The sequence below is a fragment of the Pseudophryne corroboree genome, chromosome 2 (assembly GCF_028390025.1).
Source record: "Pseudophryne corroboree isolate aPseCor3 chromosome 2, aPseCor3.hap2, whole genome shotgun sequence".
Classification (NCBI taxonomy): domain Eukaryota; kingdom Metazoa; phylum Chordata; class Amphibia; order Anura; family Myobatrachidae; genus Pseudophryne; species Pseudophryne corroboree.
In genome coordinates, this window is record NC_086445.1 from 513,024,992 (window position 1) to 513,044,807 (window position 19,816).

General features: G+C 46.3%; 1 protein-coding gene across 3 annotated transcripts in view; it reads right to left on the reverse strand.

Annotated features, from left to right (window-relative positions):
• Window positions 1-1,338: 1,338 nt before the first annotated feature.
• Window positions 1,339-19,816, reverse strand: part of TRIT1 (tRNA isopentenyltransferase 1) — a 58,247-nt gene continuing 39,769 nt past the window's right edge. For all 3 annotated transcript variants that reach the window (XM_063954081.1, XM_063954083.1, XM_063954082.1), the window contains 5 exons: window positions 15,743-15,855; window positions 15,503-15,580; window positions 3,890-3,999; window positions 2,122-2,239; window positions 1,339-1,892 (listed from right to left, as the gene is read on the reverse strand). In XM_063954081.1, coding sequence (XP_063810151.1) covers window positions 1,639-1,892; window positions 2,122-2,239; window positions 3,890-3,999; window positions 15,503-15,580; window positions 15,743-15,855 — 673 coding nt within the window. In that variant the 3' untranslated portion in view covers window positions 1,339-1,638. The remainder of the gene's footprint in view (window positions 1,893-2,121; window positions 2,240-3,889; window positions 4,000-15,502; window positions 15,581-15,742; window positions 15,856-19,816) is intronic.

Here is a 19,816-nt window from a genome sequence, read left to right on the forward strand (position 1 = left end):
ATCCTGCATCGGCAAATGCATACACACTTACCGATGCAGGGGGGGGGGGGGGGGCTACAAAGCGACTGAGGATGCCATGCTGCATTTTGGCAGCATGGCATTGCTAGTGATGTCTTCTGGTTGACTCTACAGTACAGGCGACCAGAAGATGTTGCTAACGACCGCGGGATCGCGCAAATCACAGGTACACACTGAACGATCCGGTTGATATGTCGTTCTGATTTTTGTGTGGAAACGACATATTGGGCTGAGCACACTCTAATGTGTACACGGCCTTATGATTGCTCAGAACGGATGCCGAGGACAGTAAATCAGTGTCAGAAGATGCAGTCACTGACCTTAACAATCCCACAAAAAGGGGTCTCCTCCCCCAAAATAGCTGCAGCCTGTCAATCAGACCGTGGGGCAGACCGTGCAGGGCTGAGTCTGCCCCACTGTACAGTATGCTCTCCAATGCAGTAAAATAGGCCAAACAGGCAAAAATGCAAAAAGCAATGTTTGGGAAAAATTCAACCGCAAGTAAAACCACAAATAGGTATGGAATAATCAGGAAGAATTTTTTTAGTGAGACAGCCAATTACATGCATTAAAAACGCACATAAAACAATTAAAAACCTGCAAGTATGTAGCTTAATATACATAGTGGTAGATTCAGTTAGGGTCGGATCCATTCCAACATGCATTTGTCGGAATGGATCCGACAAGGGCTATTCAAAGCCCATCTCAATTCGACTTTAAAAAAGTCGAATTGAGAGGAGGGAGAGCTGTGGGCAGACGGGGGAGAGCAGCGGGGAGACGGTGGACAGCAGCACTGCAGGAGGATGTGTCATTGCCGCCAGACCTCACGGCAACGTCCACCCGGCTCCAGCAAGCGGGGCCTCACTTGCTGGAGCCGGGTGGACGCTGCCGTGAGCGGCGGTTATGACACATCCTCCTGTAGCGCTGTTGTCCCGTCTCCCCGCTGCTCTCCCCAGTCTGCCCGAGGGTCTCCCCCATCGACTTTCTTTTAAGTCGAACTGAGATGGTCGGAAACGGGGCCAAAACCAGTCGGATTTGGCCCCGTTTCCCGCAGAAGTACGCAAATCGGCAGCTATACCGCCGATCCACGTATGAATAAAATGCTCGGGACTGAATAGGTTGGAACCCCTTCCAACCTGAAAAAGTTGAAAACTGACGTCTTTTCGACCCTAATTGAATATACCCCATAATCTTCATTACTCCTAACCCTAGTACATGTATATCTGATGTACACATTGGTAGACTAGTTAAAAGGTTAATGTGCATCCAAATGTACATTAAATATCTGGATAAAAAAGTACAAATATTTTAGCTAAAAGCTTTTAGTTAAATTATCTTTACTTATAATAAAACACGTGAATTTTGCATGGAAAATGTCAAATAACATGTAAAATAAAAACATGGTAAACAAGTCAGTCTGGAAATAGAGTACATTAGAGAGAGAACAGCAACATAAGTAGAAATGGATTTAGTCACGTCTCCCCATTTCTCCTAGTAGTACATCTGTAAATGAATTCAGCATGGCAGGAATTGGCTTGCTATATACAGGTTATACAGAGGCAGGTCATGTACGTCATTTGTGGGGAAATAAATAAAAGGGTGTGTAACAGGTGTTTCTAGTTATTGAATATCACTTAACGTCTGCTTCAGAGAATTATTTTGGATGTCGGCTGTAGAGTTTATATGATGAGTGCACACTCTCTTCTCCTGCATGTCACACACACAGCTTGTATCAGAGTGAGAAGTCCCTTCTAGCGCTTGCATTAGACTCTCTGCATCAGAGCTAGGGCCCATCTTCCTCTTTTCTGCGTTTCCTCTGTCTTCTTCCAGTTTCCTCCTTGTTTTTGCGTGATGTGATTTGGATTTTATGTGAGCTACAAAGAAAGAAAAAAAAGTACTTTCAAATAAAGCAAATAAAAAAATATGCATTACATATTGGTAGTAAATATATATGTGTGGAGTTTGTATGGGTTTCCTCCAGGTGTACCAACAACAACAACAAAAAAATGGACCAATAATGGATAATTAAAAATGATCTATATAGTGATGTATTATATGGTGGTGCTATACAAATAAACACTAATTGTAAAAGCTGCCACCTACCTGCCCACTCCCGATCACCAATGATGATTCGATTGCACAAGTCGCACAGTCTACTACTTCTCTTATTCTCACTATTGTCAGAGCTAATCTGGATAGGTTTCATGATAGGAGGAAGACCCTAGGGTTACAAAAATAAACAAACAATAGAAATCCTGCTGTGTAAGGCTGGGTGCACACCTAGGCAACGGGTTGGCTGACCTACTCTGATAGGTAAGTGCATATACAATTGCCAATCATCCACTCGATGTGTCATGCCTGACATAACTGCGCCGATATATCTAATTACCTCTGACCGGCACCTGGGCACTCACTGGGATCTGAAAGTGAGTACCAGTCATCCATTTATATTATATATATATATAGGCCAGCGCAATATGTCTGAACAACTTAATCCACAGACATATAGGGGGGGTATCCAATTAGCCGTAGATAATTACCGTGGCTAATTGTCTTGCCGGGGGCTATCCTATTAGCCTTGATCTTGATAAGCAGGCTTGAGCCGCACCTTGACCCGGGTGGTATTCAGTATACCGGTTGTTAGGATCCCGGTGCACAGTATACTGGCGCCGAAATCCCGACAACCGGCATACCGACACCTTTTCTCCCTCTTGGGGGTCTACGACCCCCCTGGCGGGAGAATAGATAGCGTAGCGCGCCACCGTGCCCGCAAGGGGCTCATTTGTGCTCGCCCCGCTGTTGGCAAGCCGGCGGTCGGGATCCCGGCACTGGTAACTCATACCACACCCCTTGGGCCTATTTCAGACCTGGTCACACTGCTGCGACCAGGTAGTTGCTGCCTACAGGGAGAGGGAGTAATCGCTGTGCAGGGGTGCGAATGCATGTGCAGAGAGCTGCACAAACAAAAGTTTGTGCAGTCTCTGCACAGCTCAGTACTTACTCAGCCGCTGCGACGATCCGGCCTGGAGCTGACATCAGCATCCCTCCCTTAAAATGGCTGGACACGCCTGCGTTCTCCCGGACACTCCTTAAAAACGGTCAATTGACACCCACAAACGGCCTCTTGCTGTCAATCTTCTTGCGATCGCCAGTGCGATCACTTTCTTCGTTCAATCCGTCACTATCCGGCATTCCCCGTCGCCCGACGCGCCTGTGCATTGCGGTGCATGCGCAGTTCAGACCCGATCGCACTGCTGCAAAAAAAGCTAGCCGGCGATCGGGTCTGAATGAGCCCCCTTATCTGGGATTTTGTGTTACCTGCTTCAGGCAAAATCAAATCCCCGAAACAGCCCTGCTTTCATCTGAAACGGGGCTGTTTCTACTGATACACACAAGTTTTACGGAACCTGTGTATTTTCAGGACAGAACACTGTTATTTGGGGGGGGGGGGGGGGGGGGAGTTTTGTTTTTTTATAGGCGACCAAATTGGATGGCCTGTAAAAAAATGTGGGTGAAACATCGCGCAAAACATCAGTTTTTCACAACCAAAGTTTCTTCTCTGCTAATTGGTTACCCCCCCATAATCTGTACACACCTCCGATGCACTACAGATATATATCTGTCAGTGTGTACCCAGCAAGGCCTGATGTTTATAAGTCATGGGTTGCAGGTGTTGTAAAGAGTTTCCAGATTTCATTCTATGTGGATTTAAGGGTCTATTATTTCTTCTGATTTACTATCCACTCTGGAAAAGTATGCATAAGTATATATGTGCTAATGGTTGGGATATTATAGCCACAGACCACATAAGCATTATTTTCAGTTTTAAAAAGGCCAACTTAATGTACCTAAATCGACTGATGGAACAAACCTGCAACATGCTGCTGACGATCTGTATAGCAGGAGAAAGAACACATTTGTCCCAAGCAGAAGTATCTGTCACGTCCAGCCCATACACACTGGGCACATTGGCTCCAGGGCCTGCAACATACAGCAAAGTTTTGGGTTGTACATTGCTACAAGTTATATAAACACAAGTTCGGCTCCAAAGAAAGATCACAAAAACATTCTTTCAATCTCATAAAAAAATATAGAGACATAATAAAAAACGGGTCTGGGACTCCAGGTCGACAACAAAGAGGTCGACACACCTTAGGTCGACGCCAATTGGTCGACACACATTAGGTCGACATGGACAAAAGGTCGACATGGACAAAATGTCGACAGGAACAAGGTCGACATGGAAAAGGTCGACATGAGTTTTTAATGTTTTTTTGGTGTTGTTTTCTTCGTAGAGTGACCGGGAACCCCAATTAGTGCACCGCGTCCCCTCGCTTCGCTCGCCATGCTTCGGGCATGGTGCCTTCGCTCCGCTCCGCTCGGCACAGATTACCGTTCCAATCGTAGTCCACGTGGATCGTTAAGTATGAAAAGGTTCCTTTTGTCCATGTCGACCTTGTTCCTGTCGACCTTTTGTCCATGTCGACCTAAGGTGTGTCGACCTTTTTGTTGTCGACCTGCAGTCCGGATACCATAAAAAACAAATGCTGTTTTAATTTCACAACTTAAAAGTTTTTTTGTTAATTTCACGATTATTTTAATGCAACAGCTGACATTTACATTCCGTTAATGTGTTTATTTTCTCAAATCATTTATTAATATGGTTTTTATATTGATTGTTGAAGTGTAACAAATTGAAAATATGAGGGAAATGTTACTGTTTTGTCTCATATGTCACTGCTTTCAATTACTTCAGAGAACAGAGAACAACCTCCATCCCCACACCCTAACTGAAAGGAACTAAACAGGAAAAACATATATAAAATAAAAATAAAATAAGACAATGGGGGGTATCCCATTATCCGTGGTAAATTACCGCAGCTAATGGATCCCCTGGGGGCTATCCACTTAGCCCTGAGAAGCCAGCACTTATCAGGCATTTTGCTTTGTGTGCCTCAGGCAAGCAAAGCATAATCCCTGATAACCAGCCCTTAGACACCCGTTTTTTCACAAAAACACATGGGTACGGGAAATTATTCCGGATCCAATGTGTTTTCGGGCGATAACATTACATTTTTTAATGGCCGGAAAAAAAACGGGCTATACTATGATAGGCCAATAATGAACATCGGGCTAAAATCGTAATATTAGCCCTTTTTTTTTTGCCGAAAAAATTAGCTCTGCAAATAGGATATTCCCCAATATTTAAAAGTGTTACTACGAGCAATATATTTAAACATGATTTATTTAAAATACATGCCATTGAATGATGCTCATACCTTTTTATTGAGAGAACAAAATAACCTCTAATAAGCCTTTTAGTATTAACCACTGCACAGATTTGACACATGGTACAGGCAACAGGAGAGAGAGAGAGAGAGAGAGAGAGAGAGAGAGATTTATGATAAAATAGTGCAGAATGCCATAGTACTTGTGCCTCCCGTTATGAGGACGGCAGCAGCACAGAACCTGTCTTCCACCTGCTCTTTTTATACATGAAACTCGGCACACGCTGAGCACCTGTCCCAGGCTCCAGCTTGTGGCACAACACACGAGAAGCAGCTGCTGACACTGGCTTTAATCCAAGAGAAGTAGGGGTGGGGAGAAGAGCTAGTACAAGACTACAACATAATCACACTGCTAAGAAAACTCAGCTACAGTGTAGGGGCAAATAAAGTAAGTCCCAGGTACCCAACAGAGGGGCCTATAAATCAAGCTGGTGTCCATAAAATGATGGAGAAAACGGCAGTTCTGCTTCATTTTATGTATCGTTCACCACTATGTCACAAAAATGTTCTGTTTCACAGAAATCTCCTGCAAAAGGCTAACTACCAATGACAATGGGGACTGCAGTCTGACCCCTATGTACCAAACTCTTTCAGATGGCATAAACCGATTTATGGCAATAAAATAATTCTTGCAAGAGAGGAATCTTATGGTCCACATGCAGAGTGTCAGGTTCTCAGGAGGAGTCTATACAAATGTGAAAGACTCCTCCGCTACCCCTGGGAATGCAACTCACGGGGACAGTGGTTAGCACTACCACTGTCCTTGCAAGTTACGTTTAGTATATAGCGGGGATAATCATGTAAAAATGATTACCCCCTCTACATAATACAATATTTTTTATTTTATTTTTTTAAAGCAACACGGCACTTATGAGATTTTTAGTACATAAAGTAAATTCCGGAAGAACCATTCACTTCTACCTGGGTGTGATAGAAAGAAACACGTGGTAAAAATAAGATTTTACTTACCGATAAATCTATTTCTCGTAGTCCGTAGTGGATGCTGGGGACTCCGTCAGGACCATGGGGGATTAGCGGCTCCGCAGGAGACAGGGCACAAAAATAAAGCTTTAGGATCAGGTGGTGTGCACTGGCTCCTCCCCCTATGACCCTCCTCCAAGCCTCAGTTAGGATACTGTGCCCGGACGAGCGTACACAATAAGGAAGGATTTTGAATCCCGGGTAAGACTCATACCAGCCACACCAATCACACCGTACAACTTGTGATCTGAACCCAGTTAACAGTATGACAACGTAGGAGCCTCTGAACAGACGGCTCACAACAAGAACAACCCGATTTTTTTGTAACAATAACTATGTACAAGTATTGCAGACAATCCGCACTTGGGATGGGCGCCCAGCATCCACTACGGACTACGAGAAATAGATTTATCGGTAAGTAAAATCTTATTTTCTCTAACGTCCTAGTGGATGCTGGGGACTCCGTCAGGACCATGGGGATTATACCAAAGCTCCCAAACGGGCGGGAGAGTGCGGATGACTCTGCAGCACCGAATGAGAGAACTCCAGGTCCTCTTTAGCCAGGGTATCAAATTTGTAGAATTTTACAAACGTGTTCTCCCCCGACCACGTAGCTGCTCGGCAGAGTTGTAATGCCGAGACCCCTCGGGCAGCCGCCCAGGATGAGCCCACCTTCCTTGTGGAATGGGCCTTGACAGATTTAGGCTGTGGCAGGCCTGCCACAGAATGTGCAAGTTGAATTGTGCTACAAATCCAACGAGCAATCGTCTGCTTAGAAGCAGGAGCACCCAGCTTGTTGGGTGCATACAGTATAAACAGCGAGTCAGATTTTCTGACTCCAGCCGTCCTTGAAATATATATTTTCAATGCCCTGACAACGTCCAGCAACTTGGAATCCTCCAAATCGCTAGTAGCCGCAGGCACCACAATAGGCTGGTTCAGGTGAAACGCTGACACCACCTTAGGCAGAAAATGAGGACGCGTCCGCAGTTCTGCCCTGTCCGAATGGAAAATCAGATATGGGCTTTTATACGATAAAGCCGCCAATTCTGACACTCTCCTGGCTGAAGCCAGGGCCAGTAGCATGGTTACTTTCCATGTAAGATATTTCAAATCCGCCGATTTGAGTGGCTCAAACCAATGGGATTTGAGAAAATCCAAAACTACATTAAGGTCCCACGGAGCCACTGGGGGCACAACCGGGGGCTGTATATGTAGTACTCCTTTTACAAAAGTCTGGACTTCAGGAACTGAAGCCAATTCTTTCTGGAAGAAAATCGACAGGGCCGAAATTTGAACCTTAATGGACCCCAACTTGAGGCCCATAGACAATCCTGTTTGCAGGAAATGTAGGAATCGACCCAATTGAAATTCCTCCGTGGGGGCCTTCCTGGCCTCACACCACGCAACATATTTTTTCCAAATGCGGTGATAATGTTGTGCAGTCACCTCCTTCCTGGCTTTAACCAGTGTAGGAATGACCTCTTCTGGAATGCCTTTTTCCCTTAGAATTCGGCGTTCAACCGCCACGCCGTCAAACGCAGCCGCGGTAAGTCTTGGAATAGACACGGTCCCTGCTGAATCAGGTCCCGTCTTAGAGGTAGAGGCCACGGATTTTCCGTGAGCATCTCCTGAAGTTCCGGGTACCAAGTTCTTCTTGGCCAATCCGGAGCCACGAGTATCGTTCTTACTCCCCTTTGCCGTATAATTCTCAGTACTTTGGGTATGAGAGGCAGAGGAGGAAACACATACACTGACTGGAACACCCACGGTGTTACCAGAGCGTCCACAGCTATTGCCTGAGGGTCTCTTGACCTGGCGCAATACCTGTCCAGTTTTTTGTTGAGGCGAGACGCCATCATATCCACCTTTGGTTTTTCCCAACGGTTCACAATCATGTGGAAGACTTCTGGATGAAGTCCCCACTCTCCCGGGTGTAGATCGTGTCTGCTGAAGAAGTCTGCTTCCCAGTTGTCCACTCCCGGAATGAACACTGCTGACAGTGCTATCACATGATCTTCCGCCCAGCGAAGAATCCTTGCAGCTTCTGCCATTGCTCTCCTGCTTCTTGTGCCGCCCTGTCTGTTTACGTGGGCGACTGCCGTGATGTTGTCCGACTGGATCAACACCGGCTGACCCTGAAGCAGGGGTTTTGCCAGGCTTAGAGCATTGTAAATCGCTCTTAGCTCCAGTATATTTATGTGAAGAGACATCTCCAGGCTTGACCATACTCCCTGGAAGTTTCTTCCCTGTGTGACCGCTCCCCAGCCTCTCAGACTGGCATCCGTGGTCACCAGGACCCAGTCCTGTATGCCGAATCTGCGGCCTTCTAACAGATGAGCACTCTGCAACCACCACAGAAGAGACACCCTTGTCCGTGGCGATAAGGTTATCCGCTGATGCATCTGCAGATGCGATCCGGACCATTTGTCCAGCAGATCCCACTGAAAAGTTCGTGCGTGGAATTTGCCGAATGGGATTGCTTCGTAAGAAGCCACCATCTTTCCCAGGACTCTTGTGCATTGATGCACAGACACTTTTCCTGGTTTTAGGAGGTTCCTGACAAGTTCGGATAACTCCTTGGCTTTCTCCTCCGGAAGAAACACCTTTTTCTGAACCGTGTCCAGAATCATTCCCAGGAACAGCAGACGTGTTGTCGGGGTCAACTGAGATTTTGGAAAATTCAGAATCCACCCGTGTTGTTGCAGCACTACTTGGGTTAGTGCTACTCCGTCCTCCAGCTGTTCTCTGGACCTTGCCCTTATCAGGAGATCGTCCAAGTAAGGGATAATTAATACGCCTCTTCTTCGCAGAAGAATCATCATTTCGGCCATTACCTTGGTAAAGACCCGAGGTGCCGTGGACAATCCAAACGGCAGCGTCTGAAACTGATAATGACAGTTTTGCACCACGAACCTGAGGTACCCTTGATGTGAAGGGCAAATTGGGACCTGCAGGTAAGCATCTTTTATGTCCAGGGACACCATAAAGTCCCCTTCTTCCAGATTCGCTATCACTGCTCTGAGTGATTCCATCTTGAACTTGAATTTTTGTATATACAGGTTCAAAGATTTCAGATTTAGAATAGGTCTTACCGAGCCGTCCGGCTTCGGTACCACAAATAGCGTGGAGTAATACCCCTTTTCCTGTTGTAGGAGGGGTACCTTGACTATCACCTGCTGAGAAAACAGCTTGTGAATGGCTTCCAATACCGTCGCCCTGTCTGAGGGAGACGTTGGCAAAGCAGACTTTAGGAACCGGCGAGGGGGAGACTTCTCGAATTCCAACCTGTAACCCTGAGATACTACCTGCAGGATCCAGGGGTCCACCTGTGAGCAAGCCCACTGCGCGCTGAAATTCTTGAGTCGACCCCCCACCGTTCCTGAGACCGCTTGTAAAGCCCCAGCGTCATGCTGAGGGCTTTGCAGAACCCGCGGAGGGCTTCTGTTCCTGGGAAGGAGCTGCTTGCTGCCCTCTCTTACCCTTTCCTCTGCCTCGGGGCAGATATGACTGTCCTTTTGCCCGCTTCTTATAGGACCGAAAGGACTGCGGCTGAAAAGACGGTGTCTTTTTCTGTTGGGAGGGGGTCTGAGGTAAAAAGGTGGATTTCCCGGCAGTTGCCGTGGCCACCAAATCCGATAGACCGACGCCAAATAATTCCTCCCCTTTATACGGCAATACTTCCATATGCCGTTTGGAATCCGCATCACCTGACCACTGTCGTGTCCATAAACTTCTTCTGGCAGATATGGACATCGCACTTACTCTCGATGCCAGAGTGCAAATATCCCTCTGAGCATCTCGCATATAAAGAAAAGCATCCTTTAATTGCTCTAAAGTCTGTAAAATACTGTCCCTATCCAGGGTATCAATATTTTCAGTCAGGGAATCCGACCAGACCACCCCAGCACTGCACATCCAGGCTGAGGCGATGGCTGGTCGCAGTATAACACCAGTATGTGTGTATATACTTTTTAGGGTAGTTTCCAGCCTCCTATCAGCTGGATCCTTGAGGGCGGCCGTATCAGGAGACGGTAACGCCACTTGTTTAGATAAGCGTGTGAGCGCCTTATCCACCTTAGGGGGTGTTTCCCAGCGCGCCCTAACCTCTGGCGGGAAAGGGTATAATGCCAATAACTTTTTTGAAATTAGCACTTTTCTATCTGGGTTAACCCACGCTTCATCACATACATCATTCAATTCCTCTGATTCAGGAAAAACTACAGGTAGTTTTTTCACCCCCCACATAATACCCCTTTTTGTGGTACTTGTAGTATCAGAAATATGCAAAGCCTCCTTCATTGCCGTGATCATATAACGTGTGGCCCTACTGGAAAATACGTTTGTTTCTTCACCGTCGACACTAGATTCAGTGTCCGTGTCTGGGTCTGTGTCGACCGACTGAGGTAAAGGGCGTTTTACAGCCCCTGACGGTGTCTGAGACGCCTGGGCAGGTACTAACTGGTTTTCCGGCCGTCTCATGTCGTCAACTGATTTTTGTAATGTGCTGACATTATCACGTAATTCCATAAACAAAGCCATCCATTCCGGTGTCGACTCCCTGGGGGGTGACATCACCATTACCGGCAATTGCTCTGCCTCCACACCAACATCGTCCTCATACATGTCGACACACACGTACCGACACACAGCAGACACACAGGGAATGCTCTATTGAAGACAGGACCCCACTAGCCCTTTGGGGAGACAGAGGGAGAGTTTGCCAGCACACACCCAAGCGCTATAATATATATGGGAACAACCCTATATAAGTGTTGTATCCTTATAGCAGCTTAAATATAGTAATATCGCCAAAAAAAGTGCCCCCCCTCTCTGTTTTACCCTGTTTCTGTAGTGCAGTGCAGGGGAGAGTCCTGGGAGCCTTCCTCACAGCGGAGCTGAGCAGGAAAATGGCGCTGTGTGCTGAGGAGAATAAGCCCCGCCCCCTATTTCGGCGGGCTCTTCTCCGGAGTTTGTGAGATCTGGCAGGGGTTAAATACATCCATATAGCCTCAAGGGCTATATGTGATGTATTTTTTAGCCATAAAAAGGTATTATACATTGCTGCCCAGGGCGCCCCCCCAGCGCCCTGCACCCTCCGTGACCGCTGTGTGAAGTGTGCTGACAACAATGGCGCACAGCTGCAGTGCTGTGCGCTACCTCAGGAAGACTGAAAAGTCTTCTGCCGCCTGCTTCTGGACCTCTTCCATCTTCGGCATCTGCAAGGGGGGTCGGCGGCGCGGCTCCGGGACCGGACTCCATGGCTGGGCCTGTGTTCGATCCCTCTGGAGCTAATGGTGTCCAGTAGCCTAAGAAGCCAATCCATCCTGCACGCAGGTGAGTTGACTTCTCTCCCCTAAGTCCCTCGATGCAGTGAGCCTGTTGCCAGCAGGACTCACTGAAAATAAAAAACCTAAAAACTTTTTCTAAGCAGCTCTTTAGGAGAGCCACCTAGATTGCACCCTGCTCGGACGGGCACAAAAACCTAACTGAGGCTTGGAGGAGGGTCATAGGGGGAGGAGCCAGTGCAGACCACCTGATCCTAAAGCTTTATTTTTGTGCCCTGTCTCCTGCGGAGCCGCTAATCCCCATGGTCCTGACGGAGTCCCCAGCATCCACTAGGACGTTAGAGAAATGGTATGGTTTGTTTTTTCTTCACAAGAAACAGTTTTTTGTTAGTCAAAGTGAATTTTCTATATTTCAGGTATAAATGACTGTTCTGCCAAAGGAAAATTTACCCAGGTATAAAAAGATATATAATAAATGCTGGTGATGTATCAATGTATAAAGTCATGCGATGAGCCTGAATCACTGAATTTTCCTAAATGGTGGCTTTGGGGTAAATTGAGTCAGTTTGAAATTGAGGATGAGGAGATGAGTGCAAGAGTTCTCAGAAGAGTCCGGGGGGAGTACTGGCAAAGAGAACCGACTTTTGCATTTAAGGAAAATGATAGAGCATTTTTTTTGCCATTAAGGGGGAGATGTATCAAAACTTGGAGAGAGATAAAGTATTAAACAATCAGCTTCTATCATTTTTCAAACACTGCCTGTAAAATGACAGCAGATAAGCTGATTAGTACTTCATCTCCAAGTTTTGATAAACCTCCTCAAAAGTGATCTGCTGAAAAAGCTAACTTAACCTGAAAAGGCTGGAGGAAGGCAAGGATGGAGCAACACTTCTTATTGCCCTGCAGAGTTGATGGGTGGAAAGTTGGACATGTGTTGAAATTACGTACAGATGATATATGAAAATGGTTTTATCAATACAACTATTTGGAAAAGGAAGGGGCATTAGTAAATATTTATTTATGCTCATGTTTAAACTTGAAAAAGTCATTGGTGAATTTACCCCCAACTTGAATCAGTTTACCCATTGATTCGGTTCAATTTACCCCTAACCTGGGGCAAATGGAGCCACAAGACCACTTTTCAAAGTTCCTTGTCAGAGGTGCACTACTTATGTCATACTAAACCACAGAATAAGAATTTGACTTTTCCTTTGGATCCTGTTTATAACATTTGTTTTTGGGTGTTTTACATAACTTGTTTAACCCAATATATGCTATATTGAGACCTTTCAAATTGTGTATGTGCTAATGTTCGGGAAGTGGTAAAATTCTCTTGGATTCATTAGGATGCATTTGGATATTGCTGAGCAATTTTGTTATTCATATTTTGTTGTATAGCTGCATGGCAGATGTTTTCTTTTTTTACCTATGTTGTCCCATAGGCAAGAAAAAATGAGATGTAAGTAAAAATTGGATAATTTTACCCCACTCGCTCACTGTCCCATAAATAGAGGAAATGCAGAAAGAAAACAATAGAAGGGGAATGGAAAAAAAGATTTCTGCAACTCGTCACAGATTGTGGAATGGGAGCAATGATCAACCTCTCGCTCTCTCTAATATAGAATAGATAGATAGATAGATAGATAGATAGATAGATAGATAGATAGATAGATAGATAGATAGATAGATAGATAGATAGATAAGATAGATTTTGTAATGTTCGGAGTTTGGCTCAACTAGTTTACACCATCCTTAGATATGGGTTTAATTGGTGGGTTCACAAAAATGCTGATGTGATATTTTCTTCAGTCTAAAGTTGCATACACATGTTGAGATATAGGGGGTCATTCCGAGTTGATCGCACGTAGCAACTTTTGTTGCTCGTGCGATCAACTAGATGCCGCCTATGGGGGAGTCTATTTTAGCATAGCAAGGCTACGATCGCTTGTGGAACCCTGCTATGCTAAAAAAGTTGTGTGTGAAACAAGACTAACCCTGCAGTTACTTACCCTGTGCGATGGATCCAGCGATGAAAGTCCCGGAATTGACGTCAGACATCCGCCCTCCAAACGCCTGGACACGCCTGCGTTCGCTGCTCCACTCCCAGAAAATGGTCAGTTGATGCCCCGGAACGCCTTCCGCCTGTCACTCTTCTTGCGACTGCGATCGCTTTCTTCGTTATTCTTGTCGTTGCCCAGTGACGCGCGTGCACATTGTGGCCGGCGCACATGCGCAGAACCGACCCGTTCGCACAGCTGCGAAGAACCGCATCGTGCGAATGGGTCAGAATTACCCCCATTGACTATTTTGACTATGCAATTTCCCCTGAACTCCCCAGAGCCCTGACCCACCAATATTGACTATCTTTACTTGAGATTTTGACCATGTGAGATTTTGACCAAGTGCTATATTATGTACTAGATTGTACACAATAAGGAGAGTTATGGTTGACTTACCATGGTTAACTCTCTTTTTGCAAGGTACATTGGGTTTCACAGGGAAACATCGGGGTGTAGAGTGGATCTTGACCCAGAGGCACCAACAGTCTAAAGCTTTAAGTTGTCCCAGGATGCATTGGGACCACCTCTATAAACCCCGCCTCCAGGCACTGGAGCTCAGTTTCGTTAACCAGTCAAATGTAGGAGCAGGCAAGAGAGAAGGCAGATGTTAAGGCCCATACACAAGGGGCGATTTGTAGATGAAAGCAGATCACTTTTGGTGTGTTGAGCTGCTTTCAGCTCAAAACCGCCCAGTGTGTATGCCCCGGCGACAAGCGCTAATGCGCGCCCCCGCTTCATCGCCGGCGGCAGCCGTTCATCTGCTGGTATTACCAGCAGATGAACGGCGGGGCGAACGGCTTTCCACTCTTTCTTAACTAACGCTGTCTGTATAAAAACATGTAGACTACTCAAGTGTTTGTAAAGTCACAGAGCTGTATACAAACGGCTTTACAAGGGAGACCTTGCCCTGCAGTCTCGGAAGCCAGCCGCAGCTATGCTTAGAAGATGGCGCCCAGCATATCAGTCAGGGAGTGAGGGAGAGTGTGAGACAACTCCAGAGCGGGAAAATCTGCAGTAGATGGCGCCCTGGGCTACAGGTCAAGTGCCGACTCCCTAATGCTGGTCCTCACCGCCGGTACTATGGAGTCTTATTAAAATGGGTGTTAGTACACCCGACCTGTACTCCTATGCCCTGGTGGTCTAGAGGGGTCCCTACTCAGTGACAGTGATCCATCTCCCTAGAGCAAGACAGGAACGCAATTTAATAGCGGGTCCCACCTGGTGGACCCTCTTACCTCCACCCCGTAGCAGCCACATGAACCAGGAGAGCGTCTGCGACCGTGTGCCTAAAGCCGGAGCGTCTCCGCCGCAAGCACCCGGGAACAGGCTGCGGGAGTATGCCACACCACTTGGGAGGTGATGGAGCAACAGCACAGAATGTCACACTGACATATTAGCGCTGCAGCCCTTGAAGTGTTCATAGAAAGCTTTTCAGGGCTGCCCAGTGCAGTCCCCCTGTTAAGTGACCTGCTGCTGCAGGCACCAACTCGAAACTGAGCTCCAGTGTTTATAGAGGAGGTCCCAATGCATCCTGGGACAGCCTAAAGCTTTAGCCTGTTGGTGCCTCTGGATCAAGATCCACTCTACACCCCGATGTTTACCTGTGGAACACAGTGTACCCTGCTGCAGAAATAGTCAAGATTGACTTGCCTGCACAGTCTCTTTTCTTGCGGTACCGGCCCCACGGGAGCGCGCATCAGTATCGCAAGCTGTGTACACACGGTGCAATTTGCATTAACTCTCCTTAAGATTTTGACTATACAGTCAAAATCGTAAGGTTACATTGCACCGTGTGTATGCACCTTATCAGTCACAATGTGAGGCATCAATGTATTAAGAAAAAATAAAAAAGCATAATGAAACATACGTTTTAAGAATCTGTTCTGCACCCATTTATTCTGTTTCTTGGCATACTTCTGTGTTCTTTGTTTGAGTGCCTCGATACCTACAAAAAATAAGTTGAAGGTCACACCCTTCATCTATTAAACACAGATTTATGATCTATTTCCCCATCTGACATAAAATGGGTCAGGATTTAGATTTACATCTCACAACTGTATGACAACAGCGCAGTACACTGCACACCTACACATAAAACACTGTTCACCTTTCTGTAAAAGCATCTCAACTTGTTCTGAGGATTTGTTGTCCTTGGTCACTAGGTATTCATGGAATTCCTTGAAGCCAATTGATTGGAAAATGCCATGCTGGTAATCCTGGCTGAGCACATGAAATTGGGAACAATTATTGTCGATGTAAAGCGCTACAATACTCTACAGCACCTGACCATTACTGTTATGCTTTGCCGACAATCACAATGTCGATAGTCAGTTAGTCAGCAGGGTAATGGTGAGCAGAGTATGTTGACATGGTACTAATATTAAAGCATTGTAACCATGATGCAGTATAAATGTAAACATAATAGTAAAGCACCATACTAAAACTTATACTGCCGACACGGTTAGAATGGTTTAACTAACATTAGTACCATGTCGGCTCAACATCATGCTGCCAACAAACCTATTGTCGACATTGTGAATGTTGGTATATTGACTACCTCCCAAATCACGGACATGAAATATAGGCAAAGTTAATGTGGAAATGAAAAATAGAGGGTAGGCCTATCATTGTAGACTTACAATCTAGCTGGAAATTGTATAGTCAGAGGTAGATAAAAGATTGCACAGGGGAGAGTATTTGTGTTTGAGATGGATGAAGGCATAGTAGTTTTGCGGACTTCGTAGAATAGGATGAATAATACTAATTACATTTGGAAAGATATCGGTAGCAACTATATGGATTTACAGAATTACAGAACAGTGCGCAGATATACAGTGCTGAGAGAGGAAGATCCGTCTTGCTGCAAACTTTACGGGGAATGATTTGGAGAGTTTTGTTTGCACCCTGGTTAGAAAAAAAAGGGTTGTGAGAAATACTTGTTGTAAGGATCAAAACAGATGTCAGCCAAGCATGACACCAAGGAAGAAGCCTTGGGAAATTGTTGATGGGGAGTGGAGGCAGTTATGGTAAGAGACAAGATTAAAATAGGATTTTAATACCTACCGGTAAATCCTTTTCTCTTAGTCCGTAGAGGATGCTGGGGACACTTCAAGAACCATGGGGTATAGACGGGATCCGCAGGTGACATGGGCACTTTAAGACTTTCAAAGGGGTGTGAACTGGCTCCTCCCTCTATGCCCCTCCTCCAGACTCCAGTTATAGGAACTGTGCCCAGGGAGACGGACATTGTGAGGAAAAGGATTTATTGTTAAACTAAGGTGAGATACATACCAGCTCACACCTCAAGCACGCCGTACAACTTGGCATTCAACACAACGCAAGTCAACGGCATGAACAACATCAGCAACAGGCTGACTATAAACGTAACACAACATGTGTGTAACCACAACTAATAACTGCAGATACAGTACGCACTGGGACGGGCGCCCAGCATGCTCTACGGACTAAGAGAAAAGGATTTACTGGTAGGTATTAAAATCCTATTTTCTCATACGTACTGGAGGATTCTGGGGACACTTCAAGAACCATGGGGTTTATACCAAAGCTCTAGAACGGGCTGGAGAGTGCGGATGACTCTGTAGCACCGATTGCCCAAACATGAGGTCCTCATCAGCCAGGGTATCAAACTTGCAGAACTTCGCAAAGGTGTTTGAACCCAACCAAGTAGCCGCTTGGCAAAGTTTTAATGCCGAGCCCCCCCCAGGACGAGCCCACCATTCTCGTAGAATGGGCCTTCACCGATTTCGGTAACGGCAATCCAGCCGTAGAATGAGCCTGCTGAATCGTATGACAGATCCAGCGCGCAATAGTCTGCTTGGAAGCAGGAGCTCCAATTTTATTGTGAGCATACAGGACAAACAGAGCTTCTGTTTTCCTAAACTGAGCCGTTCTGGCGACATAAATTGTCAAAGCTCTTACTACATCGAGAAGCTTCGATTCCAGCAAGGCGTCAGTAGCCACTGGCACCACAATAGGCTGGTTCAAGTGGAACGATGAAACCACTTTCGGCAGAAACTGCTGACGAGTCCTCAATTCTGCTCTATCTTCATGAAAGATCAAATAAGGGCTCTTGTGAGATAAGGCCGCCAATTCAGACACCCGCCTGGCGGATACCAAGGCCAACAGCATGACCACTTTCCAAGTGAGGAATTTCAACTCCACCTTTTGTAAAGGTTCAAACCAATGAGATTGAAGGAATTGCAACACCACATTAAGATCCCACGGTGCCACAAAGAGAGGTTGGATGTGCAACACGCCTTTCACAAAAAAGTCTGAACTTCTGGAAGGGAGGCCAATTGTTTTTGGAAGAAAATCGATAAGGCTGAAATTTGCACTTTAATGGAGCCCAACTTTAGGCCCGCATCCACACCTGCTTGCAGAAAATGGAGAAAACGTCCTAACTGAAATTCTTCTGTAGGAGCACATATTTTCTCCAAATACGGTGGTAATGTTTCGCCGTCACTCCTTTTCTAGCCTGAAGAAGTGTGGGAATAACTTCACTGAGAATACCCTTTCGGGCTAGGATCCGGCGCTCAACCGCCAAGCCGTCAAACGTAGCCGCGGTAAGCCTTGATATACGCACGGACCCTGCTGTAACAGATCCTGTCGTAGAGGAAGAGGCCAGGGATCTCGTATGAGTAATTCCTGAAGATCTGGATACCAAGCCCTCCTTGACCAGTCCGGAACAATGAGGATCGCCTGAACCTTTGTTCTTCTTATGATCCGTAGCACCTTTGGAATGAGTGGAAGCGGAGGGAACACATACACCGACTGAAACACCCATGGTGTCACTAGGGCGTCCACTGCTATTGCTTGAGGGTCTCTCGACCTGGAACAATATCTCTGAAGTTTCTTGTTGAGGCGAGACGCCATCATGTCTATTTGAGGAATTCCCCAACGACTTGTCACTTCTGCAAAGACCTCTTGATGAAGACCCCACTCTCCTGGATGGAGATCGTGTCTGCTGAGGAAGTCTGCTTCCCAGTTGTCCACTCCTGGAATGAAGATCGCCGACAGAGCGCTTGTATGTCTTTCCGCCAAGCGGAGAACTTTTGTGGCCTCTGCCATTGCCGCTCTGCTCTTTGTTCCGCCCTGGCGGTTTATGTGCACTACTGCTGTTATATTGTCCGACTGGATCAGGACGGGCAGATTGCGAAGATGTTCCGCTTGTCGAAGGCCGTTGTAAATGGCCCTTAACTCCAGAACTTTTATGTGTAGACAAATTTCCTGGCTTGACCATCTTCCCTGGAAGGTCTCCCCCTGTGTGACTGCTACCCAGCCTCGGAGACTCGCATCTGTGGTCACTAGGATCCAGTTCTGGATCTCGAACCTGCGTCCCTCTAGGAGGTGAGAGCTGTGCAGCCACCACAGGAGTGAGATTCTGGTCTTGGAGGACAGGATTATTTTCCGCTGCATGTGCAGGTGGGATCCGGACCACTTGTCCAACAGGTCCCACTGAAACACTCTGGCATGGAATCTGCCAAACTGAATGGCCTCGTAGGCCACCACCATCTTCCCCAGCAATCGAGTGCATTGAAGGATTGACACTCTCGCTGGTTTCAGAATTTGTTTGACCAGACTCTGAATTTCTAGAGCCTTTTCCACTGGAAGAAAAATTCTCTGTAATTCTGTGTCCAGAATCATTCCCAAAAACGACAGCCGTTTCGTCGGAATTAACTGCGACTTTGGCAAGTTTAGGAGCCAACCATGTTGTTGCAGAACCGTCAGGGAGAGCGTAATGTCCTGCACCAGTTTGTCCTTGGATCTCGCCTTTATCAGGAGATCATCCAAGTACGGGATAATTGTGACTCCTTGCTTGCGCAGGAGAACCATCATTTCCGCCATTAGCTTGGTGAAAATCCTCAGAGCCGTGGACAGATCAAACGGCAATGTCTGAAATTGGTAATGACAATCCTGAATGGCAAACCTCAGGTAAGCCTGATGCGGAGGATATATGGGGACGTGTAAGTAGGCATCCTTTTTGTCGACCGACACCATAAAATCCCATTTCTCCAGACTGGAGATCACTGCTCGGAGAGATTCCATCTTGAATTTTAATTTTCTTTGGTAGAAATTGAGGGATTTTAGGTTCAGAATTGGTCTGACCGAGCCGTCAGTCTTTGGGACCACGAACAGACTCGAATAAAAGCCTTCTCCCTGT